Source organism: Suillus subalutaceus, assembly GCF_016647625.1.
Source record: "Suillus subalutaceus strain FC151 chromosome Unknown DFJ58scaffold_224, whole genome shotgun sequence".
In the NCBI taxonomy this organism is placed as follows: Eukaryota; Fungi; Basidiomycota; class Agaricomycetes; order Boletales; family Suillaceae; genus Suillus; species Suillus subalutaceus.
In genome coordinates this window covers 1-27,406 of record NW_024540473.1, presented here as the reverse complement: position 1 = coordinate 27,406, position 27,406 = coordinate 1, and the positions used below count along the sequence as shown (strand labels likewise).

Genomic DNA, 27,406 nt, shown 5'->3' with positions numbered 1-27,406 from the left:
CATCGTTGGTGACACGCCCTTTAATCATTGCATACATTCAGATCTACAAATACTTCCAGCCGGCTAGCGCTAGCCAGGACCGCTATGTCTGGAGTACAATTTATAAGTCTTCCAAGCTACTTCGTCCTCCTGATCCTTTTCCCGAACAAACCGCGCTTCATCTCGTAAATTCGTTGACCCAAAGTACTAAGCTATGAGCGAACTGGGCATCGTCATCCCAAGTGACAAGTAATGCCACTCGGGACCGATCACCTCCACTATCATTGGTACTCCCCTCTTCATGAATCGCTGGCTTTTACTCGCAACGTCGAGCCAATTCAGCTGCTATGACGTGGATTCAGAAAACAGTAATCCTCCAGTAAACCAGTGGCTTTCATCCGGAATCACCCGTACTGCTCGTGTTCTCTAGCCACATCCTATTGGTGACGGTGCCGCTACTTGACACGTGTTATGTGTCCATCTTCAATGCTTTTCAGCCCTCTTCAGACGAAGATATGGATCATGGAGCCTCAACTCTTCGGAACGCACAAGAATATTTGCAAATGTTACGCTTCGGAATGGCGCCTGTATCCGTGAATCAGTCACAGGTGCCAACGACTGGAAGCACGTCATTAATAGACCCTGATCAACTATGGTTTGATGTCGTTCGCCTTGAGCTTACTACTGATGCATGATGGCCGTATCCTCATGCCGAAATGTCGGAAGCTGATTGTGTACGATGTCCACCTCCATTGTATCCATGGTTGTGGTAGAGGTTCACTGATCAACTTTTGGCAGAAAAAGATCTCGCACTTTCAATTATGACGCTGATTAGAATTTAGCCGGTAACAATATCTGATATCGACGCACCGTCCGACACAGCGTTTCTTGGTTTCATGGGATAAGAGGTAGGATCTTCACTGCAGGTCGTATTTGCAGGACAATGCTCGTGGCAGTAAACTTCGTTTAGTATGTCTGATTCAGGCAATGTAGGAGTTGTAGCAGGAGGAATTCCTTGCGCACATACATAGTCACACATAGTCACTACATCCGAATCGAACGGATATTCGACGACCTTTTTTTTCGCGAGATAGTATGCATTAGCTAGCATGCCACGAGAGGAACTGTAAAATTACATAGTGTACAGACTCCAAAGATGTTCCCGTTCCCCTATTGGTTTTTCAACTTGGAGATGGAAAAAAAATACAAATACGCCGTATGGTACTGTAAATATTTGGGTTTCTTGACAGCAAGAAATCCATGCGTGAGATAACAAGACGTGGTATAAAACTGTGGCAGCTTCAGAATGATTACTGATATGACCCAGGAATTCGGAGGTGATGTTCCTAAAAGCACATGTCAGATTGCGAGTCTGGGAAACCTATGGGGAACACAAGCACCTTTGCAAGTTTCTCGCCGTCGGACAAAATAGTGAGGCAAGACGGCAAATTCTTCCAACACCACTGCCTTTCGAGCCAGGAGACAAGATTGCGATTCCAGAAAGACCGAGATATATGGGTGAGCCTCTCATCCCATGGTTTCGGAGTTCGCGATAGATGAACGGCCCAATTTTGACATGCGTATTTGAGGGCACCCGAAGCCGATTGACTTTGTTTCCGTGCTTCGTCTGCGAAACTCGAAAGGGCTTTCATAGCATAGATGATCTCCATGTCTGGTGACGCCGTGGTGGAATGATCCTGGTGCCTTAATGCCAGAAACACTGGGAACATCAAGAAATCCGGCAGGGCCTTGAAGAGCTGGATTGCTTGAAAAGCTGGCTGCAAAGACGATTCTGGAGCGATTAGGTACTCTCTGATTGCCTCGGAAGTACTCGAGAATTCTTCCATGGTCCCCCAGACAGTGGTCAACCGCCATGCTTTACCACGAGGTGTCCGCAAACCAGTCTCGCCCATCCTGGTTCTGCAACCAGTCTCGCCCGCCGTGGGTATGCAGCCAGTCTCGTCCACCTTCGTCCTGTAGCCAGTCTCGCCCGTTCTCGGCCTGCAACCAATCTCGCCCGTTATCTGTCTGCAACCAGCCTCGCCCGCGTGGGGCTTGCAACCAGTGACTCACATCCAGAGCATTCAACCAACCTCCCACGAGTGGGGTCTGATGCCTGGGGGATGGCGCCAAGGATAGCTGGGGTGCATTAAGGGCCTGCAGCCAGTCTTGCCTAGTTTCTGTCAGCAGCCAGTTTTTCCCGGCCTCTGTCTGCAGCCACTCTTCCCCGGCCGTGGTTTGCAGCCAGTCTCGCCCAGCTATTCTCCACAACCACTCTTTCCTACCATCAGTCTGCAACCAGTCTTGCCCAGACTTGGTCCACAACCACTCTTTCCCACCGTAAGTCTGCAGCCAGTTTCGTCCGGTCGGGGTCCGCAGCCAGTCTTGTGCGGTTGGGGTCTGCAGCCAGTCTTGCCCAGCCGTGGTGTGCAGCCATTCTTGCCCAGCCTTTGTCCACAACCACTCTGTCCCACGATAAGTCCGCAACCAGTCTCGCCCCGCCGTGGTCTGCAGCCCACTCTTGCCCGGCCGTGGTCTTCAGCCAGTCTCCCCCAGCATTTGTCCACAACCACCTTTTCCTACCATCAGTCTGCAGCCAGTCTTTTCCAGCATTTGTGCACAACCATACTTTCCCATCATAAGTCTGCAGCCAGTCTCGCCCGGCCATGGTTTGCAGCCAGTCTCGCCCGGCCGTGGTCTGCAGCCACTCTTGCCCAGCCGTGGTCTTCAGCCAGTCTCGCCCGGCCGTGGTCTGCAGCCACTCTTGCCCGACTGTGGTCTTCAGCCAGTCCTCCCCAGCCTTTGTCCACAACCACTCTTTACCACTGTAAGTCTGGAGCCAGTCTTGCCCAGCCGTGGCCTGGAGCCAGTCTCGCCCGGCCTCTGTCTGCAGCCAATCATGCGCGCTCTGGGTCCGCAACCACTCTTCCTTACCGTCAGTCTGCAACCAGTCTCGCCCGGCCGTTGTCTGCAGCCAGTCTCTCCCAGCCTCTATCAGTAACCAATCATGCGCGCCCTGGGTACGCAACCACTCTTTCCCCCCGTCGGTCAGCAACCAGTCCATCCCTCCCTGGGTCAGCAGCCAGTCCTTCACTCCTTCGGTCTGCAGCCAGGCACACCCATCCGGGGTATCTAGCCAGAACAGTAACTCTGAACGGTGATTTCCCCGAAGCCATAACAAAGTTATAAGCACTTGCATTGGCTCTGGTGGTTGGACCATGAAGGACAACGAGTGTTTTAAATTCTGGGGATCCTGGGGTTGCATAGCCTGGCTATACTTCTTCAATTCTGAGAGCGCATCCAGGAGGGCCGTACCTTCTGGAATCTCGCGCACCATCAAGTGGAGGGAGGAAAGTGCGAGTAGGGAGTGTGGTGATGTGGTGCATTGTACTTGGCGGAGGCAGCAGTTTGAGCGGCGGGAGATATAGTCGCGAACGGACGAGTGATAGATATTCACGGGGAGACTGCTGTCGGTAGGAAGATCTACTACAGACCGTAGCTGCACCAGCACTTTCTCGACATTCCTGCCCTGACCGGGGCCGAGAAGTTCCGATATTTGTGAGATCGGCAGAGGATCTGCAAGGACAGCAACAATGGACAAGTGCATGTATGCCAACGTCGGGTTAGCGCATGTAGAGAGGATAAAGTCGTATAACCTGTACACCTCCGTTCCTGGAAGCAGTTGACTCGTCAATTCGAGCATGAGTTCAAGCTGATTGCGGGGATCGTTGCGTTGATCATCGATAAACTTCATCATTGTAGTTGCCACGATGAAACGTCTGCCCGCTCGGTTCGCTAGCCGTTCAAGTTGAGCCTTTGTTGGTTTAGCGAAGCCGCAGTTTTCTGAAGGAATCCTCCAAGAAACAATAGATGTCTTCATCGACATCTGCGCCATCAAGCGAGATGGTAGTAGCAACACCCTCGCCAGAAATGTTCACTGGTATCTCGCACACCAGCGGGCGCACATGTTCGTTTTGCATGACTTCACGAATATGCCCTTCCGAGCGACTTGTGACTAGAATGTGAGTCACGGGCAGTTCAGGATCGCGAAGAGCTTGAGCGAGCAGGGATATGAGTTCAGCGAGCTCGCTTTCGGATTTGTCTTCATCAAAGGACTCGAATGCGGGTTGATCGGGGGTTTCAGATGTGCATTCATCAAGGGCATCGATAACGAACGTCAAAGGCGGACTGCCGCACTCGCGTAGTCTACCTTGAAGCTTCCTGGGTGGTCGGAGAAACAAGCCTTCCATCTGATCACGAACAGACTTGTCGGGGTCTAGAAGGGCAGGGTTCTCGAAGATAGCTCTATTCACATGCGTCCTGACGCTGGGGAAATTGCTGGCCAGCTGGTAGGCAAGCGTCGCAAAGAAATAACCGGTCGTGCGCCGTCTCGTGTGCTTGCGGGAAAAAAAAAATGTCCCGGGGAGTCGCGTCTCTATATGCGTCTCCTCTGTCACTTTCAGACTTCTCATCCTCTCAGCTACAGTGAATGCGACAGCAGACTTTCCGACGCCCGCTGTGCCATGCAGCCAAATGATTTGATTGTTTTCTTTCTTGTCTAATAATCCGTAGATGTAGTTGAGAAGGGCCACCCGGGTGCCTTCCAAACATTTCGGATGGGGGTGACGTTCACGAGAGTCATGTTCAGCACCCTTGACAGCGATCTGCGACAATTTCTCCCAAGTTCCTTCAGACATATCTAATAACTGTTAATGAGATCAGACAACGAGAGGGGATAAGAGATGGATATACTGACATTGACTCTTGACAAGAGAATGGTGATAATTGCAATATAGATTGTGAGATGGGACGGAATAATTGAGGACGCTGATCTAAGGATCAAGGATGTGCAGCTTGGATGTTTTGAGGGCGAGTACCGGTAATGGAGTTGTGAAACGATGTTTTGGCAGGTTTTGGCGTAGTAAGTCTGTCCAACGGCGCAACAAAATGATCAAACTCTGCCACTTGCTGTAGAGCAATTGTGCTACTTATTTGAGATCGAATGGATGGATGGATGTTCCAGTGTTGTGGAAAACTCACTGGATGGTGGTGGAATACAGTTGAAACGTTGAAGCTTACATGACCTAGCGCTTGCCTGAGAGGGCACCCGGCGGCACTGCCGCCGCACAGGCCTTGCTCAGCGCCAATAAACTAAGAAGGAATCGCTGCAAAGCGCGGCGCGTGCTGCACTTATGTAACAGCCTGAGATCGAGACCTGCAGCAATTTGTTACAAGAAATTGATGCATCAAAAACCAATTGTATTAGCGAGTTCGAAGGGAATTTATGTAATTAATGTGTAATAGCTATGAATGCCGCGCAGCGGATGTCGATGATGACCAAGAATCTTGGACGGTTCGGACTTGAGATCATGCCATGAGCATTGTATCAATTAACTAGTAGCTAGTCAATATTCAATAGTAGCATGCCAATTAGCAAGCTGCTAATAAGCAAGGAGTTTTATCCCGAATCTCGTGAACGCTGGGTTTTACAGTCATGTTGCCCTCGGCGACCTGGAAAGATGGATCAGTACTAGCTTTGCGAACATACCATACCCTCTCCTCTTTCCCGCCTTCGTCAGCCCGTCGCTTGTTGGTGATATCCTGTAAAGGCATTGGATCTCGGCGTGCATCACCATCACCTGTCCAATCAAACTCGGAACACCAGACTTGGATGATATAGCCTAACTTCTGAAGCAGGATCCCTTCTATCCGAGTCCGCTTGTTTGTAATAATCAAAACCTACCTGCAAGAAACTATTACAAATCTTCATGAATGATACTGACCAAAGCGTTGCCGTGGTGCGGAGGCTACATACATCAAATTCAACGAGTTAGCTCATTGACTTGGAGTATATGTGATATCACGATACAGGTGAAGTACAGTAGCGGCAACTGGATCTACTATTTGTATCTTGAGCGTGAAGTGCAACAACTTGAAGGCATATTTGCTTTGTGAGACGTGACGATGCGCTGGAGCCTGGAGCCACTGGAACAGGGTCTATTAGTTCGTACCTGAAGGCCTGACACCCGACACCATCGATATCGTGGGTTTCGCAGATGGCTGAAATAGCATTCACATTCAAATCAGCGGATTGTTGTCCATTGACATTGGACGCCGGTAGCATGTATTCCAGATGTCGTGGGTGATAAGCATATCACCAGCATTGGTCTTGGGGTTGTTCTTTTACCTTCACCTGCGCATTTGAACAGTATCATGTCAAACTTCTCCGAGCTTCCTCAACCGTCGACTGAGAAGCTGACGGTCAGGAAAGCAGTTGTAGCCATCATGATCTGTGCTGGTATCTTTCTCCTGTAAGCCTGCAGACAGTAGAAGGAAAGGTATCGTATCAAACTGACCACCACTGCTTGGCAGTACTGAGATCATTTATGCTTTCAGGTCAATTGTTGATTTCTTGTTGACTATGATTGATCTAGACGTTGCGAGTCAGCGTTGCAGTCATTTTCATCCATCCTGGCTCAACCATTCCAGCACTGAAGCCATATACCAATTATGCCGCTTTCTGCACCCTCGGAACGAGAACAGTCATTTTCGTAGCCGCACTGCTCGTTGGATGCTATTGGTGCACTTTCGACTGGTGCCACCAAAGCTGGTGGGAAGCGGTGTCTCGGAGTGGAATTTGAAAGTGCAAGCACCCTTGGAGCCAAGTAACGAAAAACTAGGCAGGGCGTGGAGAATATAGTATGCATTATGCTGATCCGTAAGATTTAATGGTTGTCAAGCTGTTTGCGACTCACAGTTTCGGTGAGTTGTTCATGCTAAACCGAAGGAGCGGCTGCCCACGTTCTTCCGATTCCAGCTGGCATGGGCGCAATCAATGTTTGCAATGGATTGGGACTTCTCTTCCGCTCATGGAAAACACCTGATTCCACCGTGTCCGACTTGTTGACTGGCATTATTATCCCCATTAATATTGCCGCTTGGTCAGTCCGCATTGCCTATGTAGGAAGGTTACCAACACAAAGGGGCAACATGACTGTGGGCAACAGTCACCCTGGATTGTATAAGATTGCTCCAGGTAAATATAAGGTCGATGACGACACAGTTTAATGAAGTGGATATCGCATGCACGAGAAGCTGGGGATGGGGCAGCGCAGTGCTAGGTCTGCCTTGATACGAACAACATCCTATGGCCGCCAATCAGTACTCCTTGTCATCGAGACAATACAATGATTATCTTACCTCCATTCTGAGCACGCTATTGATAGGTACATAAGTATCGAAGGAGATATAAGGAGTAAGTTACATGGCAAACCTTCTTGGGTCGTTCTTGGGTCGCAATTCCCGCTGGACATGAATCGTTCCGCAGATCCGCCAGTATTGGATTTAATAACGTCCCAGCCCCGGACCGGATCTTTGTAAAACAACATCCAAACAACGTCTGTTGCTGCATCTGCATACTTGTCTTATGGGGCTGATGTCGGCAGCCGAATGCCATCCACTGATGCACCATTAAAACATTCTTGCACCTCCCCATGCAGATAGAGAGGGCTCTGAAGATAATGCACTGTGACTCAGGATCAATTCGCATCCAGTTATGAGCACCACGAGGCCGATCTAGTCTATCCTTGAGAAGGTATTAGGTCCTGCTGAGATGAGATGCATCAACTGTTTCCACGGTGCTGGTATGAATCGAAGAAGCATTGAGCTGATACTTCAGGAGCCAGTGAGCAAGCGGTAATTCAGTATTGCGTTAAAAATACAGCTACTAAGCGAACATACTCACATGGCGTACGGCTCTGTGGAAGACGCGGGAGTAGGAAAGGTAAGTAATAAATGTCTTCTATCCAAATCGGCGAGATCTGGCGATGAAAGACGGGATGACATGCCAGTGGTAACAGTCCATAATTCGAGAGCATTAGAAACTGATATGAGGGCTAAGACTTGGCCGTCTGCGTCGAGTGGAGTACAGCAAACGTACCGTGTATATAGTGTTTCACAGAGAAAGGACTCGGAGGATCCGTCGGGGGTCCACAGCAACTGTACTAATAAGTTACTGACCAGTGTACAATAGAGATCCCAATACTCGATGAGGGGCAATGGTCCAGCTGTGACGTTGGCATCTAAATCACTGCGCACTAAGGCGGGCGGGCCGCCAAAGTAGCGAAGATGAAAGCAAACATCGATGAAGCACGGGCTTAATGTATGGTGAAGTGGTATTGCTGCGTGCGTGAATGCCAAAGGTTGTATCGAATTGTAAAATCCATCGCTCGTGTCTCAGTTTTGGAGGTACGGGCTGGCGGAAGGAATCGACGAGGCTGTGAGTTTGGACAGTAAAATAAGTTTTGGCCCCACACAAAGTTGTTTGTCTGTGTTAGGATCTAAAGCTATCGGCTTCGGAACGTATGTAAGTTACTGCTACTTACTACTACTACCGTACGATTCAAAATCTGACTCAACTTTGACTCAAACTCAAATCACCGTGACTCATATTCAAAATTCTGAATCATTCTGTACAGCATCTCCTTTCCTACATATGCCGGACACGACCCCCTAGTCCCTGTCCATTATCACCTTCTGCATTTTGCAGACATATATCTAATATGTCAACTCACTTGCGCCCGGAGGATTCTCAACTCATCAATGATCTGCACCAGCTCTCAAAGAAGTCGCCCAAGCTTGTACGATCAACGGTGTACAGCGTGCCGTCAGATCCCTCCATCTCCGTTCGAAGCTGGAAGATGAACGAGTTCAAGTACTATGACATTCCATCGCCTTTTCCAACGCTAGCGAGAGGTCTGTTCAGCCGTGAACTTCCATGTGGGGATGACTCTAAGGGAGAGCAAAAGTACCAAATCGTAGCTCGAGGATACGATAAGTTTTTCAACATCGGAGAGGTCCCGTGGACCGATGTGAGTTGTCTTCATGACAAACTGCCTGACATCGCCTCATGGGAATTTGTTCGCAGTGGTCAACACTCTCCTTACATACAGGACCCACGTATACGCTGTCACTCAAATCTAATGGATGTATCATATTTGTCGCCCCCATTTCTCCTTCAAAGTTGATCGTCACGTCCAAGCATGCACTGGGTCCAATGCAAGGGGTCTCAGAAACACATTCCGAGGTCGGCCATCGGTGGCTCAAGAAGCACTTGGAAGAAAAGGGCAAAACTGAGGAACAACTGGCATCGAGATTATGGGAGAAGAACTGGACAGCAATCGCCGAGGTATGCAATCCATACAATGCAATCAAAAGTTCTAGAGCCAATTGTTACCCCACAGCTTTGCGACGACAGCTTTGAGGAGCACGTACTCCCTTATCCTACCGAGAAGTCAGGTCTACATCTCCACGGAATAAACGAAACTTCGAGGGAATTTCATACCATGCCTACGGAAACGGTTGACGCATTTGCAGAAGAATGGGGATTTATCAAGACGCCTGCCATCGCCCTGAACTCAATTCCAGAAGTAAAGTCCTTCACCGACGATATCGCAAAAACCGGGAAATGGAATGGCGAAGCACTCGAGGGATTTGTAGTCCGTACGCACATCATCGATCCAAAGCAGGGGTCTACCACTCGAAATACGCCTCCTCCTTACCCAACAGGATCCTCTTTCTTCTTCAAAGTAAAGTTCGATGAACCGTACATGATGTATCGCGACTGGCGGGAAGTCACTAAAACTTTGTTGTCGGCAAAAGGGCCACTCAACAACGTCAAACTGCCAAAGTCGAAGTTGAAGCGGAAGGAGACGCGCCTTTATGTCGAATGGGTAAAAAAGGAAATAAGACATAATCCTAGCGCATTTTCGGAGTATTCGAAAGGCAAAGGCATCATCGCTACTCGCGAGAGATTCTTGCAATGGATGGAGACCGACGAAGGGAAGAAGGGGTTAGTCGTGGAGAGTGAGGCGCCGCCAACCACAAAGGAGTTTGGGAAGACGATAATTTTACCTGTTGCCATTCCCGGGTGTGGTAAGCGCTCAAATTCTGTCTCGTGCCTTTCTTCACAGTTTCTGCTTCACAGGCAAGACGGCTGTTTCTATTGCGCTTGCTTCTCTATTCAATTTCGGACACACCCAGAGTGACGATGTACAAGCGAAAAAATCCGGCTCCGCGTTCATCAGGAATGTTGTCAATCTCTTGGAGGACTATGATGTTGTTATAGCCGACAAGTATGGATCATGCTCGATCTCGTGATTGCCCTTGTGCTAATCTGCTGCAGGAATAACCACCTCAGGCAACATCGTGACTCTCTACGCGAAGCCGGTGCCAAAATGGACCCCCCTGTTCGTCTCCTCGCGTTGAATTGGTCGCTCGATCGACCTCAAGCGACAATCCATCGGATATGCGGTGATAGAGTTTTTGCGCGTGGTGATAAGCACCAGACTCTTCGCGCTGATACCCTGGCCAAGGCGCATGAAGACGTCATATGGCAGTTTATCCGTTCTTCAGAGGAGCTTGCCGACCAAGAGGTAGACGTAAGCATAGAAATGGACATCGAAGATACCCTTGAGGAGGCCGTAGGCCGTGCAGTTGCTGCGTGCGTCAGTACCCTTGGTCTTCGGCAGCCAAGTGCAGAAGAGATCGACGAGGCCGTACGCAAGGCCCGTGATTACGTGCCTCAGACAAAGAAGCCTCAAGAAGAGAAGAAGAAAAAGAAAGATGAGCAATCCACGCCGCGCTACTTCGGACTCCTCCCCGAAGTCGATCTCATTGATGTCATCGGGAAAAAAATGGAAGACGCATCGGACGTACCAGAAAATGGAAAAGCGTTCTGGAATGCTCTTGTTGCCGGACATCGTGTTACCCTTGCGCCCCCATATCACTGTGGTGCACAACAAATCCCTCCCCTGATGCCATTGAACTTTGGGAGCGGTGCTCACAGCTCCATAGAATGGCACTTCCTCCCTCGTTCACCTTCACTCTCGGTCATTTGGTCTGGAATAAACGAATTATGGCCATCACCGTGGATGACTTCGACCTCGACGGCTCGCCAGACAATCCCTCTTCCGCAGGTCAGGAAGGTAGTGAGTTTGTGTCGAAACTGTCGGAGGAAGTCCGAAATTCTTTGCACGTAACGGTTGGAACAAGCGATCCTCAGGTAGCCCCTTTTGAAGCGAAGGCACTTGTGGAGGCGTGGCGTTTTGGGAAGAGATCAGGTATTGGCTCACTCGAACTCGATGGGCTGACAGCGCGGGGCAGAATGAAAGGACTTTTTAATTGAAGATGCTGTGGTCTTGTTTCTTTAAGTAACGGCTTCATGACCATAATATGACCAACGTACATCCCCTCTCATCAACCCGCCATCAATAAAACTGTATCAATACCAATAGCAAGTCAATAGTACACACAACTCAATGTCACTTTCTGGAGAAATCAAAACACTACGCGTGGGTTTTGGATGTTATTATTGGTCAGTGAATATCGCGCAAATGTGAATACTGAGGAAGTGCAGATCTCGCTCAATTCTCCCGATCGGTCTTACCCAAGTCTTATACTATCTCAATGTAACCTCATCAAAGAGTCTGCCCGCTTTCACATATGTAGAAGACCCTCAGGAAACAAAAACGCGCTGACAACCGACGTCAAAGCCCTCGGAGTCGCATGGAAGAAGAATGTTGTCAGAGTCGGCGAGGAGGCACGAATCCTTCTGTCTTTCTTTCTTTCATCCGAACCAAACCTATCCTATAAGGACGAGTCCCGCATCAACGAACTAACGAGCGCGCATTCATGAGAACATTGTCTCTCGTCTCAGACGAGTCATAGAAGAGTGCGAAGCCTTCGTTGTCTTCCTCCGCACGGAGGTGAAGCCAAATCTCTTTGCGAAGAAATCACCTCCCCGACAGTTGACCAGTCCCGTCTCAAATCCGCACGCCGCAGCTCGAAATTGCTCCTCGGGATCATGCAGAAATAGATAATAAGTCAAGCATAAGCAATGAGCGCGTGAGCTCTCTGACGAATGATATCTTCGGAGGACTGCATGATCAGTCTAGTCTCCCCTAGACAGACCATAGACGAAATATTTGCACATGGTCGTCTGTATATATAAAAAGTAGTAAGATCCTCACTTCACGAGCGCATTCCCCCTGCGAGATGTGTCAATGAGAGTTACCCGACGTCAATGTTGCACATACCTATTGACCATGGCTTGTTTGTGCATCAGCTCTTTGTCAGTAATAGCTTTGCTGTCTCCGTTGACAACAGCAATAATCTCTCGTGCTAAACGCTCCTCCACCGTCTTTCCACTCTTGTTTTTGCTGGCGGCTAATACAGCATGAACACCCGCCCTTATGCGCTGTTTTTCTGTAAGCGCGGCAGGTCTCACGACGTTCTTTCCTGAGCGCTTCTGTGATACGCACTTGACAGCGGGGGAAGCAGTGATGAGAGCATGACGGAGGATGGGTAGCGGCGGCGCGCGGGTAAGAGCGTGAATATAAAGGAGAGTGCGGGAGACGATGCGCTCTGCCCTTGCACGCTTTCCGTGGTTAAGCAGGGAAGATGCGAGGAAATGCAGAAGGGGGTCGGATACTGGCGGAATGAGCATTTGTGAAGCGTCTGGAGTTGAATTCTGAATTGGGGGCGCGGGGGGAGATAATATATCTGATAGTGATGAAGTCTTCAAGTCGAGGCTTGATGAAGACCCCATTAGAGAGTCAAGTAATGCTGCACTCTGGTTGAGTGTTCGTTCATCGGTAGTAGAGCTATTAGCACGGCGAGCAAGGACTGGGAGCGTGCATCTCAGTGCAACAATGGATGGAGGTATGCGTTGAGGACATGATAGAAACAAGTGCCTCGACGCGTTAAACGTTGCTGGGCGCATTGTCAACAACGATCACGAAGAGCCGAAAGCAAAGAATCTAACACAGATTTGACCGACGCAAACAAAGGGCTAGGCGCGGTATTTGCCGCGGCGTTCCAAATTTGAGTCGGGGGACGCTATCATGTACTGCAAGCACCCATCCCCGACTGTGGATTTTCACCCTGCATTTTATTCCCTCGCTAATGATATGTACATCGTGTGTGGATACTCCACGCTTTGTCGGCAGTAGAAATATAATTGATTAATGTTACGTGGAATACCAGACGGTACGTACTTTGCCCTCCTCTGGCGAGTCGGGGATACAGGTTGATTAGTCGGACTTCTCAAGCATTTGATACTGACGATGATAATGAACAATCACCGAGAATTTCAGAGATGAAAGTAGAAGCGCGAACGACATCCAACGTTATTACACCGAAAATCCTGATTACATGATGGAGTCGTATTATTGCTGGTCATGCTGTTCGTGGGGTGTACACTGCAACTACTGTACAATGATGAGACATGATCATCCTTCGGAGATGTTGGTTAGGTGCTGTCAGATAGTACACGAACCGTCGCATGCCAGCAGTGCTTCATATCCGCACCCAATAGTGACCATCTTCAGGATCATTTTCGCACTCCCAAGACTTGGTGCGGGTTCAAGTTCAAGTTACCCTTTCATTGGCATGGGCCAATTAAAAAGCCATTCACAACTTGGATGGGTGACCGTGACTTACAATGAATCCTTTCCAATCATTCTTTGCGTTCATGCCACAGACCATGCTACAATTACCTGACCTGCACATTCCTGACAACGCACAGCTTGTCCTCAGTGTTGGGGCTTGTCTTATTGTAGTAGGAGTAATTGTTCGGGCTCACCGTCATAAACCAGAGAGCAGCTTTCCTCTCCCACCTTCCCCTCCCACTTGGAGACTTGGGGGGCACTTCTTGCCGCGTCGCCAGTAAATTTTCGTATTCGACTTCTTGATTTTAAAATACTAATTGTTTTCGTCGCCGACAGTTCGTCCCTCACCATAGCGGAATGGATCGACGAGTACGGTCCTCTGATAACCATTCGGTCAAAACTTGAGAGGATCATTATCATCGGCCGTTACAAAGTCGGTCCCTACATACTGAGTTGTATTATCTTGGCTCAACGTTCTGTCGCAGGCCGCCGTGGATATTATGGAGAATCAGGGCAAATTGACAGCTGACCGTCCTCGCATGATTGCAGCTGGAGAAATGTTTGGCGGCGGGATGGGCATAGGATTTGCACACTGGGGGGACAGGTTCCGTCGTATGCGTAGGTTAGTAGTCCGCAATACTTCCCCCCGTCTGTCTTACTTTTCAATGTGGTGCAGAGCACTTCACACGCATCTCCAGCCTAAAGCGGCCGCGGCATATCAGCCCCTGCAGATGTCACACGTGAAGGATACAGTCCTTGGCATTCTCGATGATCCACACGGCGACTTCCAGAAGCATGTGATAACGTAAGAGTTTTCAGTTATATTATACTTTGCTTATAGGTGATTCTAAGTTATGCTGCGACGACAATCATGAAAATTGCTTATGGGAAAACTACGTCCACATCTGCGACTGATTCTTCAGTCCTTGAAATTCGACATTTCGTCAAGACAATTAGTGCGGTCGTGCGTCCTGGTGCTTACCTAGTCGACTCAATTCCGTGGCTCAAGCACCTTCCTTGGTATGGGCGAGACTTAAGACGGGGGTTTGAGAGGACCAAGAAACTCAACCTTGGTCAGCTAAACCGCGTGAGGGAGCAAATGGTATACATTTCCTTTTGAATCTTGACTTCATGTCTGAGTCGTTCCACAGCAGAACGACGTGGACATCGGCCCTTCGTTCATGAGATATATCCTAGAAAATCGCCATCTCTATGGTTTGTCAGACACTGAGATGGCGTTTCTCGGTGGTTCTTTTTTTGCAGCTGGATCCGAGACGGTGAGGTGTTGTTTTGTAGCCTCCGAAGATAGTACACGGCTGAAATCAGGCGAAAGACCTCTACGGCAATCTGCACGGTACTCATGGCAGCTGCATGTTTCCCTGGAGAGCAAGCTCAAGTTCAGGCCGAGCTCGATGCGGTCATTGGAAGGCACCGAGGTACCTTGTTTCCCTATTGCAGCGCTATGATTCATTTGCGTTAAAGCGCCCACCTTCGCCGACCAACAATCTCTTCCTCGTTTACAAGCATTCATCTCTGAGTCTTTGAGATGGAGACCGCCCTTGCCTACCGGTGGTGTGTATCTTGTTTTGATTTTGTGCCTAAATTTCACAACATTCACGCTACAGCGCTGGCTCACCGAACAACTCAGGACATAATTTGGGCAAGTGATCTTGATCTTGGGTCAACTTATTGCGCGAATGATGATCTGGCCTCTTAGGAAAACTATTGTATTCCAGCCGGGACCTCGATATTTGGCAATCATTGGTAAGCATCATGCTCCAAGAAAACTTACCAATGATTTAATGATCACTGCTTTAGGGCCATCTCTCGAGATCCAGACGCCTACCCGGAGCCCGACGCGTTCAAGCCTCAGCGCTGGATTGACGAGCAAGGTCGCCTGCGAGATGATTTAACATTCTTTCCCTACGGCTTTGGTCGGCGGTGAGTACCATCTTTCAGCATTCCTTCTTTGAATGACATTTCCTTTCAGCGTATGCCCCGGTCAACATGTCGCGCAAAGGTGAAGCCACTCTTCCACGCACATCATCTTCCGAGCTTACTTTGATCAAACTAGATCGGTATTCATCAACTCGCTCCTTATTTTTTGGGCTTTCCAGCTTACGTTGGATCCTACGAAACCATTGGATGACATGGGGCTGATGATCGGAGAGAAATCAGACAATCCGTGTACCATCAAGTTTGAGACGAGGATTCCGGTAACGGAGCTCAGGCTCATGATGCACAATTATCCCGACGAGAATGCACTTCGAACCAGTTCAGAATGAATGTCCTAATAATGTTAGTCTTGCCGCTATCACAGTTTGTTTCTGAATGTGGTTGATTCACCCGTGAAAGCTGCAAGACGGAAGGGGGGGGGGGGGGGGGGGGATGAGAATAAGAATAATCGTCACTTACAATACCAATTCACCGTGTATCCCTGTAGTTCTGACACTCCCGATGAGTTCGCACACACAAAATTGACCGTTCGCGAGGCTTCTTCAGCTGGTCCGGATAACATCAAATTAATGATCTTCGAGGCCTGTTGGGCTGATCTGGATGAATTGGCCGATTTTGACTTTGGGGCCAGGGGCGCTGTAAGACAAAAACCATCTATGGATCCCTGCAACCTCTCCGTTGATGCATTTGAATTTTTCTGGGCGCCTGCACTGATAATTTAACCCATACTGCGTTAAAATTATTATACCACATAAATACCCTAAAATGAATTCAATGCGCCAAGTCGAAAGCATCTCGAATATAAATCACGAATCAAGCCGGGATGACGCCCCACAACCTAAAGTCCCTACTGCTTGCGCCAACAGAAAACGAGATCTGGCCGTCAGGTTTGCGCCAGCCTTGAGCGACGACGTCCCAGATAGACAGGTCATAGCGCGAGAGTATGATCGAGACAGGTTTTCGTGTCGTTTGGTGCGATTTCAACATTTGTAAATCCCTTCAGAACTGAAGGAGGTTCGCAAGCGGAAGACGGGTGGTGGATGTAAAGTTGAGGAATCTATTCGAAGTTGAGCGCAAGGATAAGAGCGACTAAATCGGCAAGTTTCACGAACCTCAGTCCCAGACACACTTCCAGTGTTAGTGACCATGAAAGTGACCTGGAATGCGGGCTCGTGGAGCCTGGGAACAATATCAGCCCACGGATCCGTCACTGGTCGTGAAGATCTCACCAAAGCGCAGCAGAAGACCCTTCGGCGATGGGCGATGCCTCCCCGCCCTCCCACGCGATAATCAAATCTTCTTGATCAATGTTCGATGACTGAATAGCAGCCTACGCCAAGGGCGGAGTACGAGAACGTGGTGTAGCTCAAGCCGAAGCCAAACTCGAAACGCGGTGTGATATTCGCCTGCAGTTCCCCTTATTCAAAAACGTGAAAGCACAAAGCAAACTCGGAAATCTCACTTGATCAAAGTGGCGATAATCAATGAACAACCTACAAAGATCGTGAAATTAGCTTCAGCTTAAAGCGGCCTTGGTCAGGTGTACGTCACCCTCCGTATAATTAATTGTCAAAACCTCGCTTGCCGAACCATTAGTGACGAGTTGTGCGGGATAATCTGCGGGATCCTTGGCGATCGTGTACGGAAGTCTTCCAGAAGGGTTGTATGCGCCATAGAGCACATCAGCAATAGCATTACCTGCTTCCTGTCCTTGAATGCCGGCCCAGACGACGGCTGTAATGTTAGGGTGTTCGATCCAGGGCTCCACAATAAGCGGGCCGACGCTGTTCACGACGACTATGGTATTGTTGTTTTGCGCGGCGACAGCGAGGATGAGGTCATCACCATTGTTCCAAGCGGTGAGGTTATTACTAGCAAGGAATGGACATCATTTTCCCTACTGAAGATGTGAGGAACGTACCGATCGCCTGGATTGCCATCGACAGTCATGATACCCTCACCAGAGTCGGAAACGGTGAAAACCAGAGCAACAGCCTGGCCAAATGCCATAGTACCAGCCAGATCAGTGTTCCAGTCGTCAAAGTCCCAGGACACACTGCTGCCATCTTGGCGAGCACGCTCTTGGATACCCTCGAGAGGCGAAATAAGGTAGGAAAAAGTGCCAGTTCTATGCAGCGCCCATCAGTACTAGTGCTCAGGAACAATACCGAGTATCTGAGAGCCAACATACCCAGATCCCCACCCCTGCGCTAGAATGCCATCAACACCACCCCCGAATAAGAACTCGTTCGGACCAGATTTGCCTGGACCCGCATCACTCCCGATCAATACCATGTTCTTGGGTTTGTTCAATGGTAGCGCGCCATTCGTATTTTTTAAGAGGACCGTCCCAGCTGCGCCAATCTCCCTTACAATCCTATAATGGTCAGCCTGCACATTCACATGCATGTTATTCACTTCATCATTTGGATCATTTGAATTAAAGTTCGTCACAGGGTACTCCTCGTCCTGGTGCAGGAAGTACCAAGCGGCAATGATACGCGTCGCCATATCGTCCAGGCGAGCCATACTGATGTACCCTTCGTTCACGTAGTCCGTGAGGTTACCCCCGAAGTAGGATGTGTTGGAGTTATAGAGATTCCCAGGCATAGTCATGTCCAGCCCTGCAACAGCAGAGAGGGTTGCCGTCGTCGCAAAAGAGTCAGACATAACGAAACCTTGGAAACCGTACTCCCGCTTCAAGATGTCATTGAGCATCTTGTCGTTGTTGCATGCGTAAGTGTCGTTGACGAGGTCTGCGATTCAGACCTCAAATGACGCGAATGATAATGGCATAAAGTATGACGGCTTACTGAAACTGCACATGACAGACGAAAGGCCAGCCATGACACTGCGCAAGAACGGGTGCGCGTAGATCTCATGTTGAGTCCTATCATCAACATTCGAGGATTCCACCGCGCGGAACTGCTCCTGCTCACTATAGGAACAGATAAGATCAGAACCGGTTGCAAATGGAACAGCAGACGAACGAACTTGTTTATGAAGTGCTTGGCGCAGGATTGTACTCCACCGTGTTGCAGGCCTAAAACCGTCTCATACGCAGATTCGCCCGCCAGGAAAGGGTCAGCACCGAAACCCTCCCAATTGCGGCCACCCTGAGGGACGCGGCCCATGTTCATCATGGGGCCAAGGGCAGTATTGACTCCCTTGCCTTTGAACTCCTGACCCAAAGCCAGGCCACGAGCACGCATTAGAGCGCGATTCCAGCTGTCATAATACATAACATGATCAGAAATGACATTGGCAAAATTGACGATGACTTACGTGGACGCCACCTGAATGCCAGCTGGAAACACAGACGTAAAGTCTGCACCACGGACGGCTAGAGGCGAGTCCTACATAGTTAATCATCAGACAAATACCTCAAAAGAAAATTCAAGCTTAGGCTATGCACCTGAAGACACAAACCAGGGAAGTTCTTATTAGGCGCGATATTCGCACTGCACAAGCCAACCCCAAAACCGACTCCAGTAGTGATATTGACTTTTTCTTCGATGGTATAATTCGATATCTGGGAAAGCACCAAGTATACTCAGCACGTGCCGACATAAGTTAGGTGATTATGGGAAAGTGTTTGAAGATTCAGTTTGAAACCGGCAAAAGAAGACAATCAAAATATTAATGATTGAGGGTTACAACGGATGCACTAACGAGGTTCCTGGCCTTTTGGTACGCAGTAGCCCACGCAGGCGCAAAGTCAGGCACAACGTGCCGATCGCTGCTGACATCGGGAGGATTCAAAGGGTCGGTGGCGGGGAAAACAGGCGGGGTAGGGGTAGGGGTAGGTGTAGGTGTAGGGTAAGGAGTGAATGAATAACTAGAGAGCGGAATGGTGATGACACCACTCGAGAGGATGGTGGGAGGAAGAAACGCAAACGTTGTCACGGTGGAGTTGGGAGCGGGAGAGGACTGACCCGCACCTAGCTCAAAGGGAAACATACACAACAACGCCAGTAGTTTGGGAAGCATATCGGGTGCACGCATCATATTCTGAAGCTTAAGCTTGAGAATAATCGTATAATCTGGCAAAAGGTCGGAAGGATTGAGACATTTTATCGACACTTCGAACTTGATTTATAATGGAGCAACGGGCTGCAATTGGGAAAAACTGAATTGCAGCACGAGCTCAGGGCTAAAATTCTAGAATTGAGCAGGACTAGTAACTGCTAAGCAGGCTAAGCAGTCACTGGCAGCACTAAACCGTTACAGTCATTAGAGTCCGCGTATGTATTAATTTACGAGAGGATGACAGCTGTAAGCACTTGAAAATTTTTAGAATTGAACAGGGCTGCTAAGCTAGGGTTAGTAGTTACAGGCTAAGCAGTAATTTTAAATTGTTACACTCACCTGTAGTCCGGAAAAGCCTAAATTCAGGTAACTCCGTTCAACAGACTTCATATGTCGATACGATGATGATGATGCATGACATTGTATTTGGCTATGTACAGCTCAGGTATGAATATACCTCGATGGCTCAAGCTAAACATCGTCTAATGTGAGATGGGGTCCCTGGTTTGTTTTTCATCAACATCAAAAGAAGATTGAGAGCCCGCTTATAATCGTCTGATTCGGATGCTGTGCACAAACGTGGGGCCAATTGACGCCCAAAAATGCCGCAATGTTTTCAAGGGAAGGTAAGGCACCCACATAAAAATGTGTATAGGAATCCCGGCGATCGGAAATGGCAGGGGCGAGTCGCGCGCACGTCGGTCGAGTTTATGCCTACAGGGCTGCTCAATTCTGGAGCGTCAATATTGTCGATTTGACCCTATGGCTGTCCTCTCGTAAATTACTTACATGGACCCTAAGGCCTAAGCTTTTCCTGGGTGGTGCATGTTCGAAACCTGCCGACAATACTTTTTCTCCATGACCTGACAGTGAAGCTGCGTACATTGGCGTCGTTTATTGATTACTGGGAGCAATATCGAATTGCATGTGTCTTCAAATACTCAGTACATATGCATTGGTGATACCTACTCTAACATAAAGAACAGAAAGCCTAGAGGGAGCTGGAAGCAGACGAACTTGTTTGTCCGATGCGTGAAAGACGCGGGCGCCGGGAACCACCTTATGAGAACTGCAAAGCAGCCGATGAGTCCGGAACATGTTCAACGTTCAACGGGGAAGGGGTCTCTGTTACTAGTAGCTGCACTGGTACTTCCGGTCATGCAACGTTGCTAGGGTGGCTCCGTCAATCGCATTGGACGTCCCTGCTGATAGCGTGGGCTTCAAGTTGCTGGCGTGATGACTGTGCCAACTTATGCCTTTTTCCACTGTGGGCATTAGCGGTGCGCTACGAGACAATATCAGCATCACCACTCGATATAGATGTCGAAAACTTACATATTTACCTCGTGTCGCAAAGACGTCTACAAGGGGGATCTTGCGTGGGCGAGTGCAGTGACCCTGGGGAGTAGAAGAGCGAGAAAAGAGACAATTCATCATGTTCTTTATTCCGGAATCCGGACCCTTCGGCGTGGCGAATAGTGGTTACAGTAGCAGCGCAGTTGTGTTGTTGTGTCCAGGTGGAGAACGTGGATCAAACTGTCAAATGATGGTGAGACGTATACCAACGCCACCGTACCATATGCAACTCTCGTGGAAGAACTCTTAACTATTGCCTTCGACGTTTGGTATACTGGCAAATGCGGAGCAGTTGAAAATTGAAATGTGGCGAGGTTCGAAGAAGCGCACACTGTGACACGCGTGAGTCACATTCCAGTTCATCTTCCTGCCATTATCTCAACGAGGTCCGACACTTACACAGCCCTATCTATGTAGCCATAACTAGTTCTTACTGAAGCTCATCCCATCATAACCCGACCTTACTGAGCTTGAAGCTCCAGCCCTTTCGGATCATATGCATAAATTCCCGTGGTGCATCGTGCGAGTGATCTTTTTCCCTGCACTCTGTCTTCTTGGTCACATTCAAGCACTCATGAGCTAACACCATGTAAGACCGTAATTTCCCAGCTTGCCAGACCTATGGAAGTGGCAAGCTAGTCGCTCCTACACAAAAAAGAGCTGTTTGCAAGTGCCTTCCTGCAGGCGCACCAGCTAATGCCAGGTGCGACTTTTCGACGGTCCTTCGGTCTCTCGTGTTCTCAGGGTTGACTCGTGCTGCGCGGTCAAGCTGCGATGGTACATACCTTCTGTTCTCAAAAAGTGCCACGTAAGTACATTCAGTGTCCGTGTCGACCGTTCCATAGACTAACTTATGATGTCATTGGCGTGACCCCCAGCTGCATATCAACAGATTTTACAGCAAGGGACCAATACTTAATTCGGTTGGCAAACATAGAATTCTGCATGTGTGCCTCTCGATTAGACTAGAGGTCTATTTGGAATGCCCCATAACAACACTTTCGCGTATCTTCATGGAGTGAACCCTCCTGAACAGCCAGCAGAAGGGAGCAGCATAAGTATCCATGGAGTTTGATATTTAACAGTTGATCTCGTCTAGCTGTAGGTGATGCACTTCAGAATATATGGGAGAAATTGAGTGATGTTCCTTCACCTTCATTCCGTCACTACACATTCAATTTTATCGCAAGCTTGCTGTGAGTTGTTATCTGACCTCTCTATCCGTAACCGGGACTTCGCAGAGGCCATTTTGCTTATGCAATTCCATCACTCGGGACGTGTTTTTAAAGTTCAATGAGTATGTGTTCAAATTCTGGCTTGTTTACCTACTGATTCTGGGGCTCCACTGAATCATCGATCGTGAACCATCCAGGCGCCAGCAATCTGCCACATTGATAAAACTTGCAAGTTTAGTTTTCCCCACGACATTATTTCCGGGATATAAAGGCAAGCCCTAGGCCTGTCCAACTCAGTAAGCCAGAATCTCTTGTCTCAATTCGTATAAACTATGCACTTCCTCCTCCTCCTCGTCGTTACTGCTTTGGCAGCATGTATGTCTATCACCGCATGCGTTCCCGAAAACGGTATTTGCGAGTTAGGCGTTCGCATTTACTGCTCTGGTTTTACTTGTGTGCCCTATGGGTTGCGGGGCTATACTTGCGCCAAGAATTAAAGTGATCGATGAGCTACCAGCCTGTCTATGAGCACGTCTGGACAGTGAGTCGTGTTTCTGCTTTCGCATTGGTACTGTGACTGATGATGCAATACGTAGTTCGTTGCTGACTTGACCAATGTGGTCCACTGTCTAGAGTCTTGATGATTTCAATTTTTCGTGCCTCGTGGGCAGCGAATTGATAGAGACAATGCAATCTTGAACCCTCAAACATGAATTTGATATTTATTGTCGAGTAACTTTGTAGGAGTTGTATTCCCCTGGCGATGAGAAACCCCTTTTCTTTACATCTGATCATTACATTGCTGCCCTAGAACGCCACCCCCTTGGTACTACATATATAAACTCTCATTCGTTCATACTGTCAGTAGCAGACTTGTAGTGGTGTACATATTTCCCCTTTTCGAAACTCACTTCAGTTCTATCTCACACTTCGAACTTGCACAATGTAGTGCACTTACAACTTGAAGACGTGAGGATCGATTTCAATATGCGTCATTTGATCAGGGCTTATGTACATTAAATGCCAAAGTCTGCATTGTGTGCACGGCGGCTATAGTAGTCGAGGCGAAACTGCTATTGGGTGAGTATGAGTCAAAAGACAAAGTTTCATTGTCCATTCAACATCGTCTCTCGGACTGTTTGACATTATCATTGACGCATGCGATTAATTACCACAGATCATCCATCCGGGCTTTCTTCGTGCACAGACCTGCACAGACGATTCATATCCTGTCCTACTTTTATCCGGACCCGCGTGAGCTCTTCGTTGCTCTTAAATAATCTGACTTGACCTGATAGCCGAATACTCACAAGTCAATTGCAGGACCGATTAGAACGCTAATTCATCGTCCAAGATGAAGGTATACGGAAACATTCACCTGCTTTGTTTGCACGACTCCCCTCGTCGCTACACACGCCGATCGTGTTTTGTGACAAAGAATTGGATACAACACATGTATGTACTTTTCGTCGCATTTGTACTAATCAGCGTGTACGTGGACTAGAAGAAAGGTTGTGTATTCTGCCCGTGTCATAATTGACAATGTCTGGCACGAGGTCGACTTAGGCTCCGTTCTGGTGCCGTTGATGGGCCGAGGCCGAACCCCTCAACTGTAACAAAAATACCGAATATCAAGAGAATACTTCGGAGATCGTACTGGCAGGTTACCGAAATCATAAACAGTTCTCCGATCTTTTGCAGCGTTCAAACATTCCGCGCGAGTCACTGCTTTGCGATTTCACCGACAATTTTTACCTTGATCCCATCGGTATCCCTGGATGCACCTCTTTCTACTGAGATTCATGATGAAACACTTACTTCGATCAATCAAATTTCATCCCTCGAGTCTCACTTGGCGAGCGGATAATCCCATGACTAGAGCATGTGACAAGCTGATATACGGATGACAAAGATGTTGCAGGACTATTCAGCTCACGCAGATACCAGAGCAGCGCTCAACTTCCATTCACTGCGCTGAATGCGCCGACACGTCCAGCCAGTAGCTACATGCCTTTAGCTCAGCACCTTGTCTCATCATAATATGGCACTCACGCGCAACGCTCCAGCAAGGCGCTATCAGTCTTAAAAGTGTAAATGTCGGGCACTCCCGCGAATGTCTCGTTGAACTTCATCTCTGTCAAATCATATTGCCAAGATGTCCAGGAAGGTGTGATATCTCCCGGGGTGTATCTGTCGTCAGGAGTCTCGAACATGGCCATAGCCATGAATGAATTCGAGAAAGCAGTGATGAACTGCGAATTGTTGTATGGAGGACCACCCCTGAAACAGTATACAGTCAAAGTAGGGGTTGACCCATTGCCTCAACTTACCCATATGAGGTGAAGTAGTATGCAACATCACTTCCATGCAGGCCAGGCGGGATTGCAAACTCGCCCTGTTTGTATTGAGTATACATAGATTGCAAGTTGCCTCGAACTTACTTTCCAAGCTCGTTCTCCCAAATGCCAAAAGGAGATAATAAGTGGGGCAAACGAATATTGCTAAAACGACCCATGAAATCAGGGGCATTGATCATTGCTTCAAAAATACACATACATTCACCCATCACAAGATTTGCCTGGTTAAGGTTACTTCCGTAGTTCTCGTACATTGTCACCGCTCCAGCAACTTGAGCAGAACCGAAATTCGGGAAAAGCGTCTTGACATAATCTGCAACATCCAATGTCATCGATTGGTCGACGAAAGCGTTGCCCTCATGCGAATTGGTCATAGAGAGGAGATATTTCTAAGAGAAAGGGTCTCAGTTCGTTTGTGAGATAGATGAATTCGTGGATCGTACGCCATTCAAACGACCTTTCCTTATCGTCACGGTAGGCCTCTCCAAGATGAAAGTGCCATCCACAACAGGGACGAATACGAACGTGCCAAAGAACCCGTTGACATTGATGTTATAGTTCAAGGTCTGCAGCGTATTGACGTCTGCAGCGCGCAAACAAGAGAGGGTATCTGAACTTGAGGTACAGCTGCAAGTTGAGGAATTAGATATGGAATGGCGGTTTTTCAAAGGATTTACTTCGTTCCATTGACGACCTCACTATACAACATCTGATAGTGGTATTCAGGACCCTGCATACATCGTCCTCATGAACAAGAATCACCTCCGGAATTCGGTCATTATAGTTGTATTGGGATGGTAAGAACGTAGAACTCGTCATGGCGGTTTCGAAGAGGGGAGGCTGCGTGTTTCCTCCATGAGCAACGATATGTTGTAGCACTGAACCGGCACCTGAAACAACGTAGTAAATAAAGATGATGACGACGAAGAGTACCTAGCGCAGCTCACCAGCGGACTCCCCCCAAATTGTGACCTTCGCGGGGGTCGCCACCGAAGCTGCTTATCTATCCGGGTAAGCTTCCTATCAGCTAGGGTATACTACGCAAGTAAAAAGTTCTGCTCACGTAGGCCTGCACCCATTGTAATGCATAATTCTGGTCGACTTAAAACAGGTTCAGTTGAACCCGAATGACTGCCAGATCATGATAATTGCGTACGTAGTCCAGCATTGAGTGCACCCCCTTCCTTGACTGCTTTCCCAGGAAGAAAACCTAATCGACAGTGTGTACACCTTAGTACGCATCTGAAACTGAGAAGAAAAGCGAAAACATACCGAATAAACCGAGGCGGTACTGGATTAAGACAGTGATGACACCGTGATTCGAGTCCACAATTAGATCTGCGCCATTGAATACGCTTGCAGCTCCTGTAATATACCCCCCACCATGAATGAAAACGACAACTGGCAGCCCTCCTCCCGGAGTGGCCACCACTTTACTTCCAGGAGTGTATACACTGCCGGATGCAACCACTGTTTATAAATGTCAACATCATCGTTCCACGACAGGGCTTACTTCAAGAATAAGCAGTCTTCAGATTGACTAATAGCCCTTTTCCTCATAGAGGTGCTTTCAAACGGATTTGTCAAAGAGTTGCCTGTGGGTGCTTTATTGCATCTGTTTGGTTGCGTGGTAGCTTGTTGAACCCCAGAGACGGCCAATGGAGGCTGCGGAGCTGCCCATCTCAAGTCGCCTATGCGGTTGGTCCGTGAGCTGAGAATGTGTGGAACAAACAGAACTAGACGCACCGACTGGAGGAGCTGCGTAGCGTATTCCAAGGAAGCTGGTGATGTTTGTCACCATGTCAACTGATCCCTGGTACTGGGCATAACCTAAATTGACGATGGGTGATACGGTGACTGCCGGAGAAGACAACGCTCCTAGCGCAAGCAAAACATGCGACACGGCCAAAAGATTGGCTTTAGTGGACAGTTTCAATCCCACAGATCGCACAGTAACAAGCATCCTTGACTAGGGTGATGAAGATGGCACGACTTGACGCACATTATAAACCTCAGTTGCAAGAGCGGATCCGCCTCGGATGCGGCGACCGAAGTACCTGCCAGATCTACAACTTTGCCCGCACATTGAGCGCTCAGCGCTCAGTTTGGGATAGTCCAGGAATTGCCAGACTCGAGTTTTTTCGGAAAGGTTGCACTACATCTGTAAATCCCCGATCGCCCAACTGATCTTACCTAGTAGTAATAGTACATCCGCGCAGAGCAGACAGTCCACTGTAACTTATAGCTACTTCTGAAGTTGCACGAGAGTGACGGTGGAATACTCGCCGCGGAGTTGGCAATCGTACGTCCTCATCTAGTTACTTCTTATCTTGGCCATACGCCTTGTACCATATGCGCTGGATCTTGTATCAACTGTACAGTTTCACTTTCGACATTCAGCTACAGATCCGCATGTCCATTTATCAGTAACGTCGTCGCGTCGTCTCACCTTAGCGTTGTCCTAAACATTACGCCGTGAGGTGAGCATCTTATAGTTCTCAACACCTTTGCACCTTGCGATGTCAATAGATTTACTGTGGCAATATCTGCAATTAGATTGCTCGCCAGTGGGTTGGCAGCGAGGTTTCATCTGGACAGTCACGGTGAGTCGTGTTTCTACTTTTGCATTGGTGCTGTGGGTGATGGCGCATTACGTATTGACTTAGTTGGTCGATGTAGGGAGTCTTGACGATTTCGATTTTTTGTGCCTCATAGTAGGCAGTGGCGGCAGCGCCTTTGGATTGATGGAAACGATCTTGAACGCTCGATATGAATGAATTTGATATTGACTAATGCGAGGAGCGGTTTCAATGTCCAGATCTTCTGTCAGGGCTATAATATTCTCATCGTCGAAGTCTGCATTCACAGCGGCTGTAGCAGTCGTCGAGAGGGCAAAGTTTCATCGTCCATTCAATATCGTCTTTCGGATTTATCGACGTGGTTGATGCGATCAACGACCGCGGATCATCCACCCGGGCTTTCCTCATGGACGGTTCATACCAAATGTATTCTGTCCTACTTTTACCCGAACTCGCGCGAGATCTTCGCTGCTCTTACAGTAATCGGACTTGGCCTAAGAGCCGAGATCACTGCAATACTCACAAGT

The 27,406-nt window shown here is 48.5% G+C and overlaps 6 protein-coding genes across 6 annotated transcripts; 2 read left to right on the top strand and 4 right to left on the bottom strand.

Moving 5' to 3' along the window:
• Window positions 1–5,471: 5,471 nt before the first annotated feature.
• Window positions 5,472–6,754, bottom strand: DFJ58DRAFT_847485 (uncharacterized protein; the record flags this gene model as incomplete). Its single annotated transcript, XM_041393466.1, has 8 exons — window positions 5,472–5,490; window positions 5,528–5,697; window positions 5,723–5,732; window positions 5,763–5,786; window positions 5,991–6,039; window positions 6,240–6,296; window positions 6,485–6,633; window positions 6,735–6,754. The coding sequence occupies 8 exons, from the start codon at window positions 6,752–6,754 to the stop codon at window positions 5,472–5,474; spliced, it is 498 nt and encodes a 165-aa protein (XP_041236381.1).
• Window positions 6,755–8,365: 1,611 nt separating this feature from the next.
• Window positions 8,366–11,416, top strand: DFJ58DRAFT_821069 (RNA ligase-domain-containing protein). Its single transcript, XM_041391996.1, has 6 exons — window positions 8,366–8,849; window positions 8,906–9,166; window positions 9,222–9,912; window positions 9,965–10,112; window positions 10,163–10,742; window positions 10,826–11,416. Exons 1-6 carry the CDS (start codon window positions 8,541–8,543, stop codon window positions 11,162–11,164), a joined length of 2,328 nt encoding a protein of 775 aa, XP_041236380.1. The 5' UTR covers window positions 8,366–8,540; the 3' UTR covers window positions 11,165–11,416.
• Window positions 11,417–11,798: 382 nt separating this feature from the next.
• DFJ58DRAFT_710634 (ribosomal protein S7 domain-containing protein) lies at window positions 11,799–12,845 on the bottom strand. Its single transcript, XM_041383819.1, has 2 exons — window positions 12,075–12,845; window positions 11,799–12,026 (listed from the first exon to the last, which is right to left on the bottom strand). Exons 1-2 carry the CDS (start codon window positions 12,758–12,760, stop codon window positions 12,005–12,007), a joined length of 708 nt encoding a protein of 235 aa, XP_041236379.1. The 5' UTR covers window positions 12,761–12,845; the 3' UTR covers window positions 11,799–12,004.
• Window positions 12,846–13,085: 240 nt separating this feature from the next.
• DFJ58DRAFT_868371 (cytochrome P450) lies at window positions 13,086–15,712 on the top strand (the record flags this gene model as incomplete). The annotated part of the gene is made up of 13 exons (XM_041394234.1): window positions 13,086–13,704; window positions 13,764–13,860; window positions 13,913–14,049; window positions 14,104–14,232; window positions 14,280–14,529; window positions 14,579–14,704; window positions 14,761–14,863; window positions 14,910–14,999; window positions 15,053–15,087; window positions 15,145–15,191; window positions 15,246–15,368; window positions 15,418–15,447; window positions 15,502–15,712. Exons 1-13 carry the CDS (start codon window positions 13,481–13,483, stop codon window positions 15,710–15,712), a joined length of 1,602 nt encoding a protein of 533 aa, XP_041236378.1. The 5' UTR covers window positions 13,086–13,480.
• A 333-nt stretch (window positions 15,713–16,045) lies between these two features.
• On the bottom strand, window positions 16,046–19,456 carry DFJ58DRAFT_821064 (glycoside hydrolase family 3 protein). The gene is made up of 12 exons (XM_041391995.1): window positions 19,056–19,456; window positions 18,813–18,915; window positions 18,378–18,663; window positions 18,197–18,321; window positions 17,575–18,139; window positions 17,305–17,511; window positions 16,930–17,254; window positions 16,718–16,789; window positions 16,613–16,659; window positions 16,496–16,562; window positions 16,338–16,440; window positions 16,046–16,282 (listed from the first exon to the last, which is right to left on the bottom strand). The coding sequence occupies exons 1-12, from the start codon at window positions 19,389–19,391 to the stop codon at window positions 16,197–16,199; spliced, it is 2,322 nt and encodes a 773-aa protein (XP_041236377.1). The 5' UTR covers window positions 19,392–19,456; the 3' UTR covers window positions 16,046–16,196.
• Window positions 19,457–23,991: 4,535 nt separating this feature from the next.
• DFJ58DRAFT_750119 (Alpha/Beta hydrolase protein) lies at window positions 23,992–26,657 on the bottom strand (the record flags this gene model as incomplete). The annotated part of the gene is made up of 13 exons (XM_041387720.1): window positions 26,047–26,657; window positions 25,814–25,991; window positions 25,573–25,754; window positions 25,457–25,510; window positions 25,364–25,393; window positions 25,248–25,295; window positions 25,063–25,190; window positions 24,978–25,009; window positions 24,744–24,927; window positions 24,513–24,689; window positions 24,385–24,444; window positions 24,274–24,338; window positions 23,992–24,223 (listed from the first exon to the last, which is right to left on the bottom strand). Exons 1-13 carry the CDS (start codon window positions 26,261–26,263, stop codon window positions 23,992–23,994), a joined length of 1,587 nt encoding a protein of 528 aa, XP_041236376.1. The 5' UTR covers window positions 26,264–26,657.
• Window positions 26,658–27,406: the final 749 nt, after the last annotated feature.